The sequence below is a fragment of the Oreochromis aureus genome, linkage group 1 (genome assembly GCF_013358895.1).
Source record: "Oreochromis aureus strain Israel breed Guangdong linkage group 1, ZZ_aureus, whole genome shotgun sequence".
Lineage (NCBI taxonomy): Eukaryota > Metazoa > Chordata > Actinopteri > Cichliformes > Cichlidae > Oreochromis > Oreochromis aureus.
Window position 1 is genome coordinate 32,834,829 of NC_052942.1, and position 15,436 is coordinate 32,850,264.

General features: G+C 40.8%; 1 protein-coding gene across 1 annotated transcript in view; it reads left to right on the forward strand.

Moving 5' to 3' along the window:
• tox3 (TOX high mobility group box family member 3) overlaps positions 1 to 14,553 on the forward strand; it is a 37,977-nt gene extending 23,424 nt beyond the window's left edge. Inside the window, exons 3-7 of the mRNA XM_031746404.2 lie at positions 4,237 to 4,488; positions 10,766 to 11,029; positions 11,145 to 11,375; positions 11,463 to 11,543; positions 11,774 to 14,553. Of these exons, the coding sequence (XP_031602264.2) occupies positions 4,237 to 4,488; positions 10,766 to 11,029; positions 11,145 to 11,375; positions 11,463 to 11,543; positions 11,774 to 12,637 (1,692 nt within the window). The 3' untranslated portion in view covers positions 12,638 to 14,553. The remainder of the gene's footprint in view (positions 1 to 4,236; positions 4,489 to 10,765; positions 11,030 to 11,144; positions 11,376 to 11,462; positions 11,544 to 11,773) is intronic.
• Positions 14,554 to 15,436: the final 883 nt, after the last annotated feature.

Sequence of the window (15,436 nt, forward strand, 5' to 3'; positions counted from 1 at the left end):
TTATTGCATCTGTGAATTGCATTACTACATTTATTGAACGACTGGAAATATTGCCTGAAAAGCTTTTTCTTCCTCTCGTTCTGATATTGAAAGAGCTCCAAGGCACCGCAGGGATAATCCACTGGAAGGGAAAATTCAGTGATTCCCATCCCAGTCACATCCCTTTATATTTCTGTAGTTCATACATTCTCTATAAACCAACGTTATAGTGTTTATGACAACATTTTGTGTTTGCACTAAAGTCTTGTTGTGCTTTCATTCTTTTCCACTGCATGCTAGAAACAGGACTCTTGGGGATAACTTGTCCTTGAGCACCATAATAAGGTTGACATTTTTGGCTTTTAGTGACATCTCGAAAATGAAAATGAAAGCATGCATTGCCAAGAGATTTGGTACATATATTTATTATGAAACTAAGGGGACTGATTCTGAAACATTCAGTTCCACATATTTCAGAAAAGATATTCAAGCAGGTTCTGCCTAAACTATGGAATATCTTTGCTAGACAAAGTAATTTAGACAAAAATAAACTAACTATAAAAAACACGTGAAGAGAATCAAGTCATAGTTCCTAGATATGCACAACTTTCTAGTATCATTCTACTTTTTGCTCTGCTCAAAGCTCCTCTTGCAGCAACATAAGCTAAACGTTTTTGTTAAAGTGAAGTGCAATGAAATGAAACATAATTCAAGTTAACCAACTGAAGGTACATTTGTCATTTCTATTAACTTTTTAAAGTTTATCTATGGCACCATTTTTACTTGTGTTTTTACTATGACACAAGTAAAAATGGGAAAAGGGGTATTGAAATTAATTGCATTGTCAGTGCAACCATTTAGGATGCTGTTCAAAAACACTTTGAGTTAAGCTTGATGATGAAGTGATTGATTTATTATTGCTTTTATCTAAAATCACATAGATCCTACACTGAAAATTGACTCAGCACAATATAACAACTGTTGAGAATTTCTCTTGGTACAATTTGGGCTGATCCACCTCCAATGGGTTCTAAGAACTGGGGGATTTCCCACACACCTGCTTAGGATGCTCATGCTGGGTACATCAGGCCTCTCTGTTACAAGCCCTTGTCTGTCCTCAGACCACTGAACCATGTGTCTGCCAGTGGAAAAACACACACACACACACACACACACACACACACACACACACACACACACACACACACACACACACACACACACACACACTATCCTTCTCTCTTTCTGTCTGTTGTGTTGTGCTTTGCCCACCCCTTAACATGTACATGCCTGCACTTCCCAAGCCAGCATCTGGCTTGGCACTTGGCTCTGCTGAGCCTTTCAGAACAATTTAAATGGATAATCAGGCTGGTGATGCGAAGAAAGTGGATTGTGCATCTCTTAATCTCCGATCAGAGCCCCCTAAGCTGCTCCTGGTGAAGAATTAAACTGGCTTTATGTGAAATGACACCAGACAGTGTGCAACACTGTAACACTCTGTGGGATCCAGTAAAATCTGGCACCTCTTCCCTAGGGAGAGGGCCTTTTCTACACAGACAGCTGACATCTTCCATAACCTCCCCCCTATATGAGGCACAAACTCCATGTCTCCATTATCAGTGCCCCTGGTGTTGATGTTAATTTGTATCATCATTAACAGAGTGAGGCAACGCATACAGGCGCAGACTGTGATACTGATCTTGCTCCATCTTCCCACATCCACTGTGATTTTTGCTTTCGCTATCCTCCACTTCCATGCTGTTTAGCAGATACTAAACACCAGCATTCCTCTCCACCAAGTACATGTCTGTGTTTCACTTAAAGGTCACAGTCATGCTTGTACTGCTCCCTTACAAAAGTGTAGCTGACCTCAGCCAACCTTCCTCTTTGACATTTGTCTCAAATCTCTAGGTTGGCTTTGTAATTCAGGCCACAATGCACCAGAATATAGGAGCCAGTGCCCTATATAGTTCTGCCCTGATTTACCTTACACAGTGTAACACCACAGGAAACCTACTTAGATCAGCAAATAGTATTCATAGTCGAGTAGAGCAAAAAAAATGCAAGTGATGTTTTTTTTTGCCCCCTCAAAAACATCCCTGCAGGGGCTTACGTGGATGAATGTGGCCATAGAATCACAGCCTAAGCAGTGTATCTGGCTGTAGTGGACAAGCCAAGACCGAGACAGAATGAAACTCTCCTGTTCGAGAGATTATGATAGAGTGCCAATGTCTTCAGATTGTTACATGATGTGATCCAGATGAGACTGGGGCGATAGATCTGAAGGCTGGCATGGGGATTGACCCTGCTCCACGGGGGAAGTTGAAAAAGTTGAATGACGGCTGTGATGATAGACGATCTCTGATCTTTTCCATGTGCTACTGGAACATTTTGTCCATGACTCATGACAGTTTTGTTTTATTAACCTTATAAACGTACACTGGGTTTTCATTCACATGCTGCTGAACAGGCATTATTGTGAACTAACTTTCAGTGGTTTTTGAGTGGACTGGAGCATAATATGACAGCAGTGGACTGTTAGTAAATGTTCCTAAGGTGCTTGTGATTTATTTCACACTTTGAGAGCCAGAGGCCTGGGCTGTGATGAATATGACCTTAGCTCCTTCCGAAAGGAGAACTGATTCTCTAGCTATGAAACAAGCACTGAAAAGTGAAGCAGTGGTAGGGAGCAGGAAGAGAGAAAGAAAAGTGGAGAATAAAAACTCTATTAGCTTCTCCCGCCACTGGAATTCATCAGTGCTTGTCAAGACAGCTGCCCTGAGTAGGCAATGAATTAGTTTCAAGTGTCTGTGTGCTAAAGCAAGCAAGGGGAACATTAATACTCCCTAATCAAGGTCTGTGTTGGCATATTCCCTCCCTTGTCTCTATTCTGTTATTCTATCCCCTACCTACCAGAGGCAGAGCAGAGGAAGACAGGGTTGTTAATATCAGGTTTATAGGTGTTTTAGATAACACATCTTCACCTCTGCTGAGGTTAAGGTCCCGATTCCTGTTTTTACACCATGCCAGAACTACAGGGTGTTGAATGATGCTTTACATGTTAGTAAGTGGTAAGAGTAAGGGAAAAACGGGACCCTTTTCAAAGGAGCTTATCTCAAAAAGCAATGCATGAACATCTCTAGGACTCTCAATCCCTCTGAGAATTACAGGCAGGTGTGTGAAAAGGTGAATCGGCATGTGGGAAACTCATCTGTGGCTGTTCGAATTGGCATAAGTGCCTGCTTCCTTCTGTTTTTTTTGCCAATTATTTTCATGCCATGATTGTCTGAGAAATTTCAGGAACTAGATGAGGATTTGGGAGGAGGCTTAACAAGCAATCACTGCTATAAAAGTGACGCAGGGCCAAGAAAGTGGCGTTTGCGATCAACCTCAAGCAGATTCTCGATGCAGAACTAGCTTCTCTTTGTCTACATACCCAAAGTCTAACATTTCCAAGAATTCTTGGAGTTTAACATGATTTTTGGCCTGTTTTACTCAGCGTTTTAAACCATGTTACTTTCAGTAACAGAACTGTGCTTTAAAGAGGTTGTTGGTTACTTGGAAGCACAGCAAGCCTAGCACCTAAGATAACAGGCCCTGCATTTATGTGAACCTGCAGTGTGGTCATTGTGAGGGTATGAATATTTTGGCTTTGCAGAGAGTAGCTTAATGCAATGCATAGATGAAAACAAGACCCAAGTAGGTGAACAGTTCCATCTCCAAGAAGGCACATAAGCAAATTAAGTGTGACCAAAAGCTTTAATTCGAAAGGCAGAAGGATTAGGCTGTTTGATGAGCAGATTTAAGGGTGCAGGCAAGGGGAACAAAAAGAAACACTTCTGGCCAAGCGTTATAATCTTTGAAAATGTTCTTTAAACCCATCTCCCTGTGACGTGTATTTTCACTGCACTTCAACCCAACATCCCCAAGATTAAGGGCTTTTATCATGTATCCTCTCTCTCCCATGATTGCTGCTTGATATTTTTGCTTTTGACGTCTTTCTCCACACTCGCCTTCTTCCTTCTTTTTCCTTAAAGTGGACTTTAATAGGTTTAGGAAATGTTACATCTTAGTGCACTTACATAAAAGTGTGTTACCACTCCACTAAAACACTCCATCTCTTAAACAAAGTCATCTGATTTAATCCCTGAAGGTTTCCTTCCAGCCTGTTAGATAAGGCCCACCTCAACAAATGCTTCCTGCCTCTTTTGTGTTGGTGGGTTTCATAATTTTCTTCTTTGTTCCTCTTTCTCGCAGACTTTTCATACACCCAGCTTGGGAGATGAGGAGTTTGAGATTCCTCCCATTACACCTCCACCTGAGACGGAGTCCGGTCTGGGTCTGTCAGAAGTGGACTCGCCATTCCCAGCAATGCCTGAGCCCCCAGCTCCGCACAGGGGTCCCTTAATCCCCCAGTTTCCCCCACAGAGTCTGGATCTGCCCTCAATTACCATCTCACGCAACATGATGGACCAAGAAGGGGTGTCTGTCAACAACGGCCAGTCTGTGGTGAGCACTGCCATCTCAAACTAAGTGGAAAAAAAACCAAACATGCTCTCATTTATCTAGAATAAGAAATATTGCACCAATGCTTCTCCAGCAAGTGTCCTACTCTCCAGATTTATTTTTTGATGGTGTATCCAAACTGAAAGAATTTAAGACAGAATTTGGAGATCTGCACTAATCCGCCTTTATAAGAAGGCCCTTTTTACTGAACCATACTGTAATGTCACCTTCAGAGTTTTGCATGCCTCCTATTGTCAGTGCATCTGGCACAGCATCTGGCCTTGTTTACAACACAGGAGGTATATGATCACATTGAGTAAATGTCATGATATTATGTTACTTACTGTGAGCATTTTTTATCTCTTAAAAAAAAACAAAACCCCCAAAACAGGAATGTGAATGATCCCTCTCTATATGAGGTGAACAGATGTGAATAGATCACAGGTGTTAGAGTACAATGCTCATTCATCCCCAGAAGGACGGTGAAAATGGGACCCAAATGTGCCACAGTTTCACATGCTCATATTTAATTCATGTTACCTCCTGAAACCTTTTTTTCCTGCTGTAAATGCTGATCTGTGCTTCAGCCCAGTGTCACATGAGGTCTTCAGTAACGACACATGCTATGTTTAGAGTTTAGGACTGGGGAGAATTATCCCTATAGTAAAATGTTGATACGTAAAATTTTAATTGGTTAATATTGTTACACTTGATTAAACATAGAACTGTAGAGTGAAATAATCACTTTCTTTATGTTGATACTGTTGTGTGCTACAGATTGTGAGATCGTTGTCTGAGGGTGGACAGGCATTTTCAAATGCCACAATCATGGAAGCACTGAGGAGGAAAAATGGAAATGTCACTGGCTGCCTAGTTGTCTTACAGAGCCATTACAAAAATGGAAGATTCATTTAGGAGAGAAGAATTGAAAGGACAAAGGCATCAGCAAAAAGATGATGGTATTGATGGTGCATTTGCTTTGTGAGTCACAAATCAGATTGCATTGAGATGAGGCGCCATTATTATTATTAGAAGTGTGTGTGAATAAATGTAATGTGTTTTAGACCCTCTGCCCCCGTTTCTCCCTAACACATTTGTTGAATCACAGTGATATTAGATATATTTATTTACATTCCATATGGGAAAGGACTGTAACATTTTTACAGCTCTTTTTCCTGCTCCCATGCTTCTGGCATGTGAAATAATTGCAGCTTTTAAAATATCTCGGCTGCATACAGTAAGTGAGCCCCTGAAGGCTTTTTGCCTAAAGAATTTTCATTTCATGGTCAGTTAAGCTTTCTGCATCTGGAAGAAACGGAACCTTGACACAATTACATTCCTGACTGTTCTCATGACTTGCTGGAGGATTAGATTTGATTCTCAAACATTATTCCTCTTTAACACCATTTGCATGGCTCATGTCTCTGATTGTGCAGAGACTCTATTAAAAACTGAGGGGAGAATGTGGGTTTTTACTCTTTGCCTCGTGGCATTGTCGTCGGCACACTACTCACTCGTTATCAGTCATCGCACATTGTACCGCAGGAAGACTTGTGGTGGCCCCTCATTTTTCCCGTAAATGGGATTGATCCCCAAAAGTCTTGTGACAATGCCTTTAGAAATTCTATTCATCTGTGGTTTTATCTTTGCTTTGAGAAGAGAATGCAACTTTTAAATGAGATAAGTAACAGCACTGTTTTCACTGTATTCCATATAGAGAGACAATGATTTACGAAGGCCCTAACAGGGGTATTTTGTCATTTTGTCAGCACACTGATAAAGGAATGACAACCTTATATACATGATTACATTCTGTGTTATTTGTTATGGCTGCAGGGGCAAACAAATAAACCGTGCACTATTGCAATTACATTTTTCATCAAGCCACCATGCTCATATTTCCCAAACTCTTGTCTTGGTTTCCTTCCTCTGTGCTAGCTTACTCATGTAGAATACTTAGCCTGTGTGAAAGCCTGTCTCTTATCAGAACTTAATGAGAAACCCAACCAGCAAATATACCTGGGCTATTTTCAAAAAGCTTCTTCCATGTCATTGCATTGCCAAGTGTTCTGCTAATTCCTCTCCCCTTAATGTTCAGCGTATGTCTTGCAAATTGGCCACAGATGCCGGGCTTCTACAAAGAGAAATACATTTTCTCAGCTGCAATGTGCCTGGCAAGCCCTGAATCTGAAGTCATTATTTATTTAATCTGCTCTCCTAACAAGCTTCTGACTCTCATTTTTGTCTCCCAGCATGTGTCCTCCTGATTTGTGATTGAGTCTCAATAGTGCCAAATAGTACTGGAGTTAGAGCTGCCAGTATTGCTTTATTCACAATTTCTTCTCGATTTTCTCCCTGCTGCACAGCAAGGGTCTCTGGGTTCTATTTCAAAAAACACCTGGTGCCTTCACCACATTTGAGGTTTTTTCTTGACACGTGTAAGCATGTAGTGAAATGGGCTCTGTGTCCTCTCTGATTGGATTCGATACCTACACTAGTCAACCGGTTGTATTAGATGTTAAAATCAATATTTAGAAGATATGAGCCCTGCTGTCTTATTACATTTACCACTATGTGGTAATGCATTATATATTTTTCATTACCAACTAGCTGTTTCACATGTCATTAGCTTTGCAGCAGCAAAGATATGCTAATAAGCGATGGTAGCGTTTGAACGGCATCCATCATGCAAGATAAAAGTGAGTCTGAAAAAGCCATTTGCAGTTTGTTGTTCACATGATTTGATATGCCACGATACTGTGTAGATTGTGAGTGAGTATAATACCCACAATTCTGACTGGTCAAAAACCACTATATCCTGAATCAAATGGAAAATGTGAGCAGTGTTGCAGAAAGCATGTTTTTCTACACTGTCCTCTTATCTCCTTTCCAAGCCAAGAAGCACTGACATGAGTTGTACATCAATTTAAGAGATTTTTTTTCTTCTTCTTCTTCTGCTTCTTCTTTTTTTTCTTTCCTCTCCCGACAGACAGCTATTGTGACATATTGGGTCAGTCAGAAATGAAAGATATTCATGCAGGCATGCAATACTTGTAATGAAGTCTCAGCTTGACCTTCTGCATGATTGATTCTGTAATTTACTTTTCTCAGGCAGCTCTCAAACTGAAATGATGTCATGTTGGACAAGTTTTAAATACCCATAATGCACTAGGAGAAATGGTGGAAAGGGGTATGGGTCAGTGGCTGCACCAGACAAAGAGGGGAGGGGACCTGCTGGCCTTGCAGTTTGAGGGGGGAGGAGAGAAGGAGAGAGATTTGTTTTTAAGTGGGGGTTAGAGGTTGGCGAGATGGATGGAGTGAGTTTGCACACCACAGAGAGGGGAAGAGAGCGAAGTGTGTTTGACTGAGACAGGGCAGAGGAAAGAAAAACAATTTATCTTCGTGCTATTATAGCCTTTACCGGCATTCAAAATTCCATTTTTCTCATTTGGCTTAAGCACAGACTTCAGCAGGTTGCAGAAAATGGAAGGGAAAAAAAAATAAAATGATGTTCCCGTTTAGAAGCCGAGTAAAGGAATATGTGCAGAGCACTGATAAACTATCTTTAATAGGACTGACCTTTCATGCTGGCGAAAGTTACTGGGGGATTCATCCTTATAATTAACATATAGATGATTTTACTCCTCTCCTGCCATGGAACATTTCCAAGAGCTCTGGCATTGATTGAATGGAAATTGAACTTGTTAACATTCTTTTCAGCCTGTTACAGCTTGGTGCCACTGTTCATAAATTCTTCCCAAATTCTGATTTTCAATATCTTTAAGAACAGACTAGAGTCTGTTTTCATTGACATCGGTGTTGAGATTTTTATCATTTGGTGAATGCATAATGTTGTTTTTTGAGCTCCACTGCTGGTTTTATTGACCTGCATTTATTGTGGAAAGGGTTTCATGCATTGTCAAAAAAATAAATAAATGAATATAATAAACATTTTTTTTTTTTTTTTTTACACTCATGTGCTAGCTTTCAGAACACTTTATGCTGCTGCTGTGTTCAGAGTGGTTAAAGTCGGTGATAATGTACAAAACAAAACAAGCCATTTCTTCCTTTTTTGCAGCATATTCTAAAAATCATTATTTTTGTTGTTAGTCATTTCAGCTTTCCCATTTAAAGCAACACAATGGGGAATCGCACAAACTGAATTTGCATTCAAAAAACCTTTTATTGATTAGAGAGTACATTTCAGCTTGTTAGTGTTTGATGTGCAAACACACAGATAGGAGCACACCTAGAAACGCACAAATCTGATTGAGGAGGGCACATCTGGCCACTGTGTACCCAAGATAAAGAATTATTTGCAGATTTACGATGACTATCAAACTATCTGGTTGGATGTCTGCTGTGACTCCAGACAATGCTGCAATCAAAATGCAAATGAGGAGTCAGAGGGACATAAATAAACCTCCCTAGTATCAGATTCATATTCGCAATCAAGACAACTGTTACTTAAGATGATTTCTGCGACTAACTTATTAGCTGTTATGTTTTTATTCAAATCAGATGTTCTAATGTTGGCATTTCAGTGACGCAACTGCCGTTGCTTTTTTGTAGAGTGAGGTGCTAAATTGCTGGTACTCTGGTTATTGCAGAAATATGTTGTAAAACCAGATATTTTGCACGGTGTTGAATGTGATATAATGATGTGTCTAAAGGTGATCATCAAAACATGTTTTTTTTTTTCTTTCTTTGTTTTTTTAATGCACTATATTTAATTTGAAGCCATTTCAAAGAATTCACCACATCCCAAACGGCAAAATGAGCCATTGCTCTAAGTCAAAACTGCACCATAAGGATTGGGCAAAAGTGTTATTATACAGATGGCCACGACTAATGAGCTCAGTGTGTGCATCTTTGATGTTCGTAGCGAGCAAAGAGCAAACGGTGAGCCATCGTGTTCCCAGTAATGAAGATGACAATGGCACTTGGAACATGGTGGGTTGCTGATATGTAAATCACAGTCATTTGGTTGCAGGCTTGTTTATTGCAGCTTTTATTTGTGAGGATTTCCATATTTGAAGAGCAATAACAATATGTTTTAAATTTCTTTCCCCAACTTTTCCTCATCTTTTTGTTGAAACCCGCTCTTTCATGTAAATATAAATCCATTTTCACTTCATAGATTGTATTTATGATAAGCAGTAGACATGGCATATGAGAAAGAAATGGATTGTAGATCCAATATGTTTCTGTCTGAAATGGTGTTACAATATTGTTTTCGAAGACGGGCATTCATAAGGTTCTTTCAATAAAGCCAGGTGCGTGGGTTTATGATGTGTTGATGTTGGGAGAGATTGAGTTTGTGCTGCTGAATACCAGATGGATGTACCCAGGGAGAACAAATCACCTTTTCTGTTGTGTTCACATCCCCTCTCTGTTCCATGTCAGCTCTGTTGGCTGTCTGATCAGTCTTCCCTCTGGAGAGCTGGCAGGCTTCGTAATTTCCTCCTCACCACAATCAATGCAAACATTTCGCCTGTACCTTTCTTTAAGACTCTTTCAAGAACTGAATGTTTTACTAGGAAAAGGTGAAAGAGAAAATGTTATTACATTATACCCTGGATGGTAGAATGGATGGGACCTGTCCAAACCTCTTAAGCTTCATTCCTTCAACTGGCTGATTTATGGCGTTGATCTGTACAAGTATTTTTTTCCACTCTTTAACAGTGAAACGTGATCTTTGAAAGGTGCCTACTTCAGAGTTGTAAAACCTTAAATAAAGTAGTGCATACAAACTGACACACACACATATATATATATATATATATATAATATTACTGTGGCATTTGAAGTCCACTGTTCCCCTACAGGGACTGGGCAGTCTGAAGCTGTGTCACAGATTTCCATACAATAGAGTTTTGAAATGAATCAACCAAGTTGTGTAGTCATCTATTACTGACGTATTAAGATGGTGCCTCGGGTGTCGAGATAATTTATCATGTCTTGTAATAGAGACATTTAAGACCCAGGACATCATGACATGTAATCTGCTACATAACAACCCACAGAATCCAATGACCCAATTTCTGCTGTGGTAAAGGAATACAGGTTCTCGAGCTTTGGGCAGCATGGTGTCACAACGAGTACAGCTATTCAAACTGGATAGCTGGATAGCAGAAGCAAATTAGGTGCAGCATGAAGTCCGTACAGGGAAAAAAAACAGAAAGGGCCTCAGTCAACAAAAACATGAATTTTTAAAAAGTACAGTTTTATTGAATTATTTTAACAAGTGGTGTTTGCCATTATGTGAATTTCTTTGCAGAACGTTGGCCCGGGTCATCTACGTCAATACCCATCCAACCCAGCCATGGTGATGAAGTCCATCATCAGCATGAACAGCCCCAATGGTATGATGTCACGAAATCAGCTGACCACCATCAACCAATCCCAGCTCAACACACAGCTAACCTTAAACATGGCAGGACCCAACATCACCCACACTTCCCCCTCACCTCCTGCCAGCAAGTCTGCCACACCCTCACCCTCCAGCTCCATCAATGAGGATGAGCAGGATGAAGCCAACAGGGTGAGCAAACTTTTAATGATTTGGATTACTGTATTAAAAAGGTAGCAGTAAAAAGTAGACTCTGTTAAAGAGCAATTTTGTTATTGTGCTTATTTAAACCTTGCCATCATTTCAGGTCATTGGGGAGAAACGACCAGCCCCCATTGATCCCACAAAGAAATCTAAGACCCCGAAAAAGAAGAAGAAGAAGGATCCCAATGAGCCTCAGAAGCCAGTGTCAGCTTATGCCCTTTTCTTTAGAGACACTCAGGCTGCTATCAAGGGTCAGAATCCTAATGCCACCTTTGGAGAAGTGTCAAAGATTGTGGCATCTATGTGGGATGGTCTTGGAGAGGAACAGAAGCAGGTACTAGAGAGTTTAGTACCACTCTAAATTATTTGCCATTTTAAAAGCTATGATTTTCTGTTCACACACATTTTTGTGTCATCACAGGTTTACAAAAGCAAAACAGAAGCTGCCAAGAAAGAATATTTAAAAGCTCTTGCAGCATACCGTGCAAGCCTGGTTTCCAAGGTGAGAAACCATTTCTTCTTTTCACCTTTAAAATGTGTGAATTTATCAGAAAGGTGATGTGAATTATTGAGTTCATTGTGTCATATTATGCACTGTGAAGTTGTAGAGGACTTATAATGACTGAAGTAGTTACTAGATACTATATGCTAGTCATTTAAAGGGAGGTAGTGGGATTTTAAATGGGTGAAATCTGTTATCGTAATAAGTTTTTATGTTTTTCACTTATCCAGGCTGCAGCAGAATCAGCTGAAGCCCAGACAATTCGCTCAGTGCAGCAGACCCTGGCCTCCACAAGCCTGTCCCCTGGCCTGGTGCTGCCGTCACCCCTCAACCAGCACCCCTCCATGCCATCAGCTTCCCAGGCTCTTCAACAAGCCCTGCCACGGGCCATTGCCCCAAAACCTCTGCAGATGAGACTAGGGGGCAGTCAAATCGTGACCTCTGTTACAGTTTCCCACCAGAACATGTCATCTGGGATGCCTCCGCAGCTGCTCGGCCAGATGGGTGCTGGAGGGTCCATGGTGGCAGGTGCCCAGTCCACAGCAGTCTCTCAGATGAGCCCGCCCATGCAACCGGTGCAACAGCATGCAATGCAGCAGCTCCAGCAGCAGCAACAGCAGCAGCAGATGCAGCAGCACCTCCAGCACCATCAGATGCAGCAACAGCAGATGCATCACCAGCAAATCCAGCAGCAGATGCAGCATCAGCATTTCCAGCATCATCTCCAGCAACAGCTGCAGCAGCACCACATGCAGCAGCAACAGCAGCAACAACAGCAGCAGCAGATGCAGCTGCAGCACATGCAGATGCAGCATCAGCTGCATCAGCAGCAGATTCAACACCTCCAGCAGCAGCAGCAGCAGCAGCAGCAGCAACAGCAGCAGCAACAGCAACAACAGCAACAGCAGCAACATCATCATCAGCAGCAGCAGCACCAGGCCCAGTGTTCTCCACCTCAACACTCTCCTGGTACACCCCATTCAGTGGGAGGCTCTGCATCACTTGGCAGCCCGCAGCCAGCCCCACAGCAGCAGCCGCATCCTTCCCAAATTCAGGCCCACGCCCAGGTCCTATCCCAGGTCAGCATTTACTGAGCCAAATGGAAGTCCTATCTAAAAGAACAGGAATAGAATAAAAAGCATCAAACATGTTGCTTTTCTAAGTTGCACTTAAGAAGTGTGTGTAAGATTTAGAATGTTATACAAAGAACTTGTCCATTGTTATAGACAGATATGCACATGCGTGTACAGGGGATTAATATGTTAACTGGGTTTTTGTCTATAAAATAGGCTAAGCTATGACGGAAGCCTTTTAGGGCGAGCACCCAGTGATTGTCTATTTGTTTGTGAGGTCTTTCAGTTTTCAATTTGAACTGACTGGACACACAGTATGTTGAAAGAAGCAAATCTTTCACTGTTTTATTTAACAATAAAGCTTTATTTATGAGGCCAGAGTTGTCAGTTCAGCGCAGTGTGAGGACGTTTTGAATGCGTTTCATCAAAAGGATTTTTATCAGCTCTTGCCTGGACTGAATGACTCACAGGATCCTTGCTGGAAACCAGTAACCATCCGTCTTTGTTCCCACACTGGCCGGTATATAGCAAACTTTCTTTAGTCCAACCTTTCTCTTTCACCCATCATTCTTGCAGACGTAACTCTACAGATCATCGGATGTTGGAGGCCCAGTGGTGTTGGAACACAAATGTAAAACATTTTACAAATGCAGACAGTGTCTTTTCAAGAATGAGGGCAACTGAAAATAACAGGTCTTGGGATCCAAATTTGTGGATGAACGACTGAACAGACAGAGAGAGAAACTGCCATAAATCATTTCTTTCATCACATCATCACTCTGTAGCTGTAATCTGCTGTACATGTTTCGTAGAGTGGGAAGAGACGAGACCTCCTTTATCCAGTAATTTACCCTCCAGATGATTTGCCGAAAAGTGTGTAACTGGCACCCTCCCAAAAAAAAGTCTTCTTTAATCTATTTGTTTTTACTTCAGATGTTTAACAATTAAATTATGTTTTTATTTTGTGTAACAAAGGGGATATTTTATGGTAAATACAAATTTCTGGATCAAGGCAGATGGTTTGGGGATTGATGTATTTTTACTCTGCTCCTTGATACTGTCATTGTTTAAAAAAAAATGGAAAAAAGAAAACTAGCAGAGCCAGTTTGTTGCACTGCCAAAGCCAACTGAAAAGCATCGGAGGTATTTTTGCCAGCTGTACAGAAGTCCCGGGGGAAAAAAAGAAACAAGAAAATGTTGTACATTTTTCATATCACCTGTTGTAAAGTTTTAATATGTGAGGCTTTAATTAAAACATTGTTAAACGACCTGTGGATTGCTATATCACATAGTGCATTTCTGCTCTTTTATACTTTTTTATGAGTTACAATAGCAGCAATTAATTTTGTTTGTATTTTGCTTAAAAACCAACTGCATTTGAAAACTGTCCATAGAGTCGATGCATATCCGTATGGACTTCTTAAAAGGTTGTTTTCTGCTCAAGATAGAAAAAGTAAATTAATGTTGGAGTTTTTGCTCAGCCGTGAAGACGAATCCAGAGACATTCCACCACTAATATGATAGTAGCCATAATTTTGTATGAAGTATTATATATTTCTTTGTGTCTCTGTTGAAAATTAAACTCTCAATCACAAATATTTATTTGAAGGAACTGTTTTCTTTCAAAATTTATATTAATCATAATTTCTATTCGTAACTTCTTCATTTCCTTGTTAGTTATTAAAGAGAACCGCAGTTATAGATACTCATAACGCTCACCAGATATAAAAAGATAAATTTGTATGTTTTCTATGAAGTAAATCTATGAGAACAATACTTTACAAGGTTATATGAGCATTCATGTTGGCTTTATTATACTGTGTGCTGTTTCTCAGTGATTTGAATGGAAGTCCATTGTTACTGTGTGTAAAAACAGTGTTGATACTGGACAAGGTCAGCATGTAACTGGTACTTGTCTCAATAACAGTCCCCTTCTCACACACCAGTGCACTGGATTCTGCCTCTTTCTTACTCCCTTTTAAAATCACTTCATTTCCAAGACATCCCCAGGGGTTTGCTGTGCTCCCTTGAATAATATGGTGAGCGGGGGAGGGAAGGCAGGCAAACAATAATTATCATATCTTCACAATAGGCTGTGAATCCACTGGCCCAGAGAAGGGGCCTTTATTTCTTCCAATGGCAGCTGAGACATTTTAAACACGGGTTAATGTTAGTTACAAATTAGGAAAGTGAATTCGCTCCTGCGCTTCTGTGATAGCAGCTTGATAGAATTTTCACATTTTGGTTTGTTTTCAATTAGTTAGTTTTAGGAAGGCATTTGTAATTTGGAGCGGAGGCCTGCCTCTGCTGCCTCTGCTGCTGCGGTGATTGGTTCTTCAGCTCGGTGTGGAAATGATGCCCATTTCTCTGCCGTGATTAATTGCAGCATCTGTCCTGTCAGAAGCCCGAGTGAAGAGGTCTGCAGGAAAACTGCAAATAAGCACTGGCAACAGTCTTAAAGTGCTTATGATGAAATGAAAATTAAAAACAGCAAGTGCCGTGCATGACCTGAATCTCAATACGGGGGGAAGAAGAGGAGAATGTGAGAGCGGGTGTCCATGGATACCAAACACATGCTTTAAAAACACACAGTAATGAGGCTCTGGGAAATCGCTGTTATTATTCTGAACAGATTCACAGCAGAGCCCATTAATAATGCATGGAGCTTCTTGTTATTCCATAACCCCTCAGTACTGCGGTCACTGTGTGTACAAATATCTCATAGCCAGGGTTGGAGTTATGGGACTGTGCAATAAAAAGGTTACAGATATTTTCAAAACACCATTATACACACACATAATTTACAAGAATAATACACTG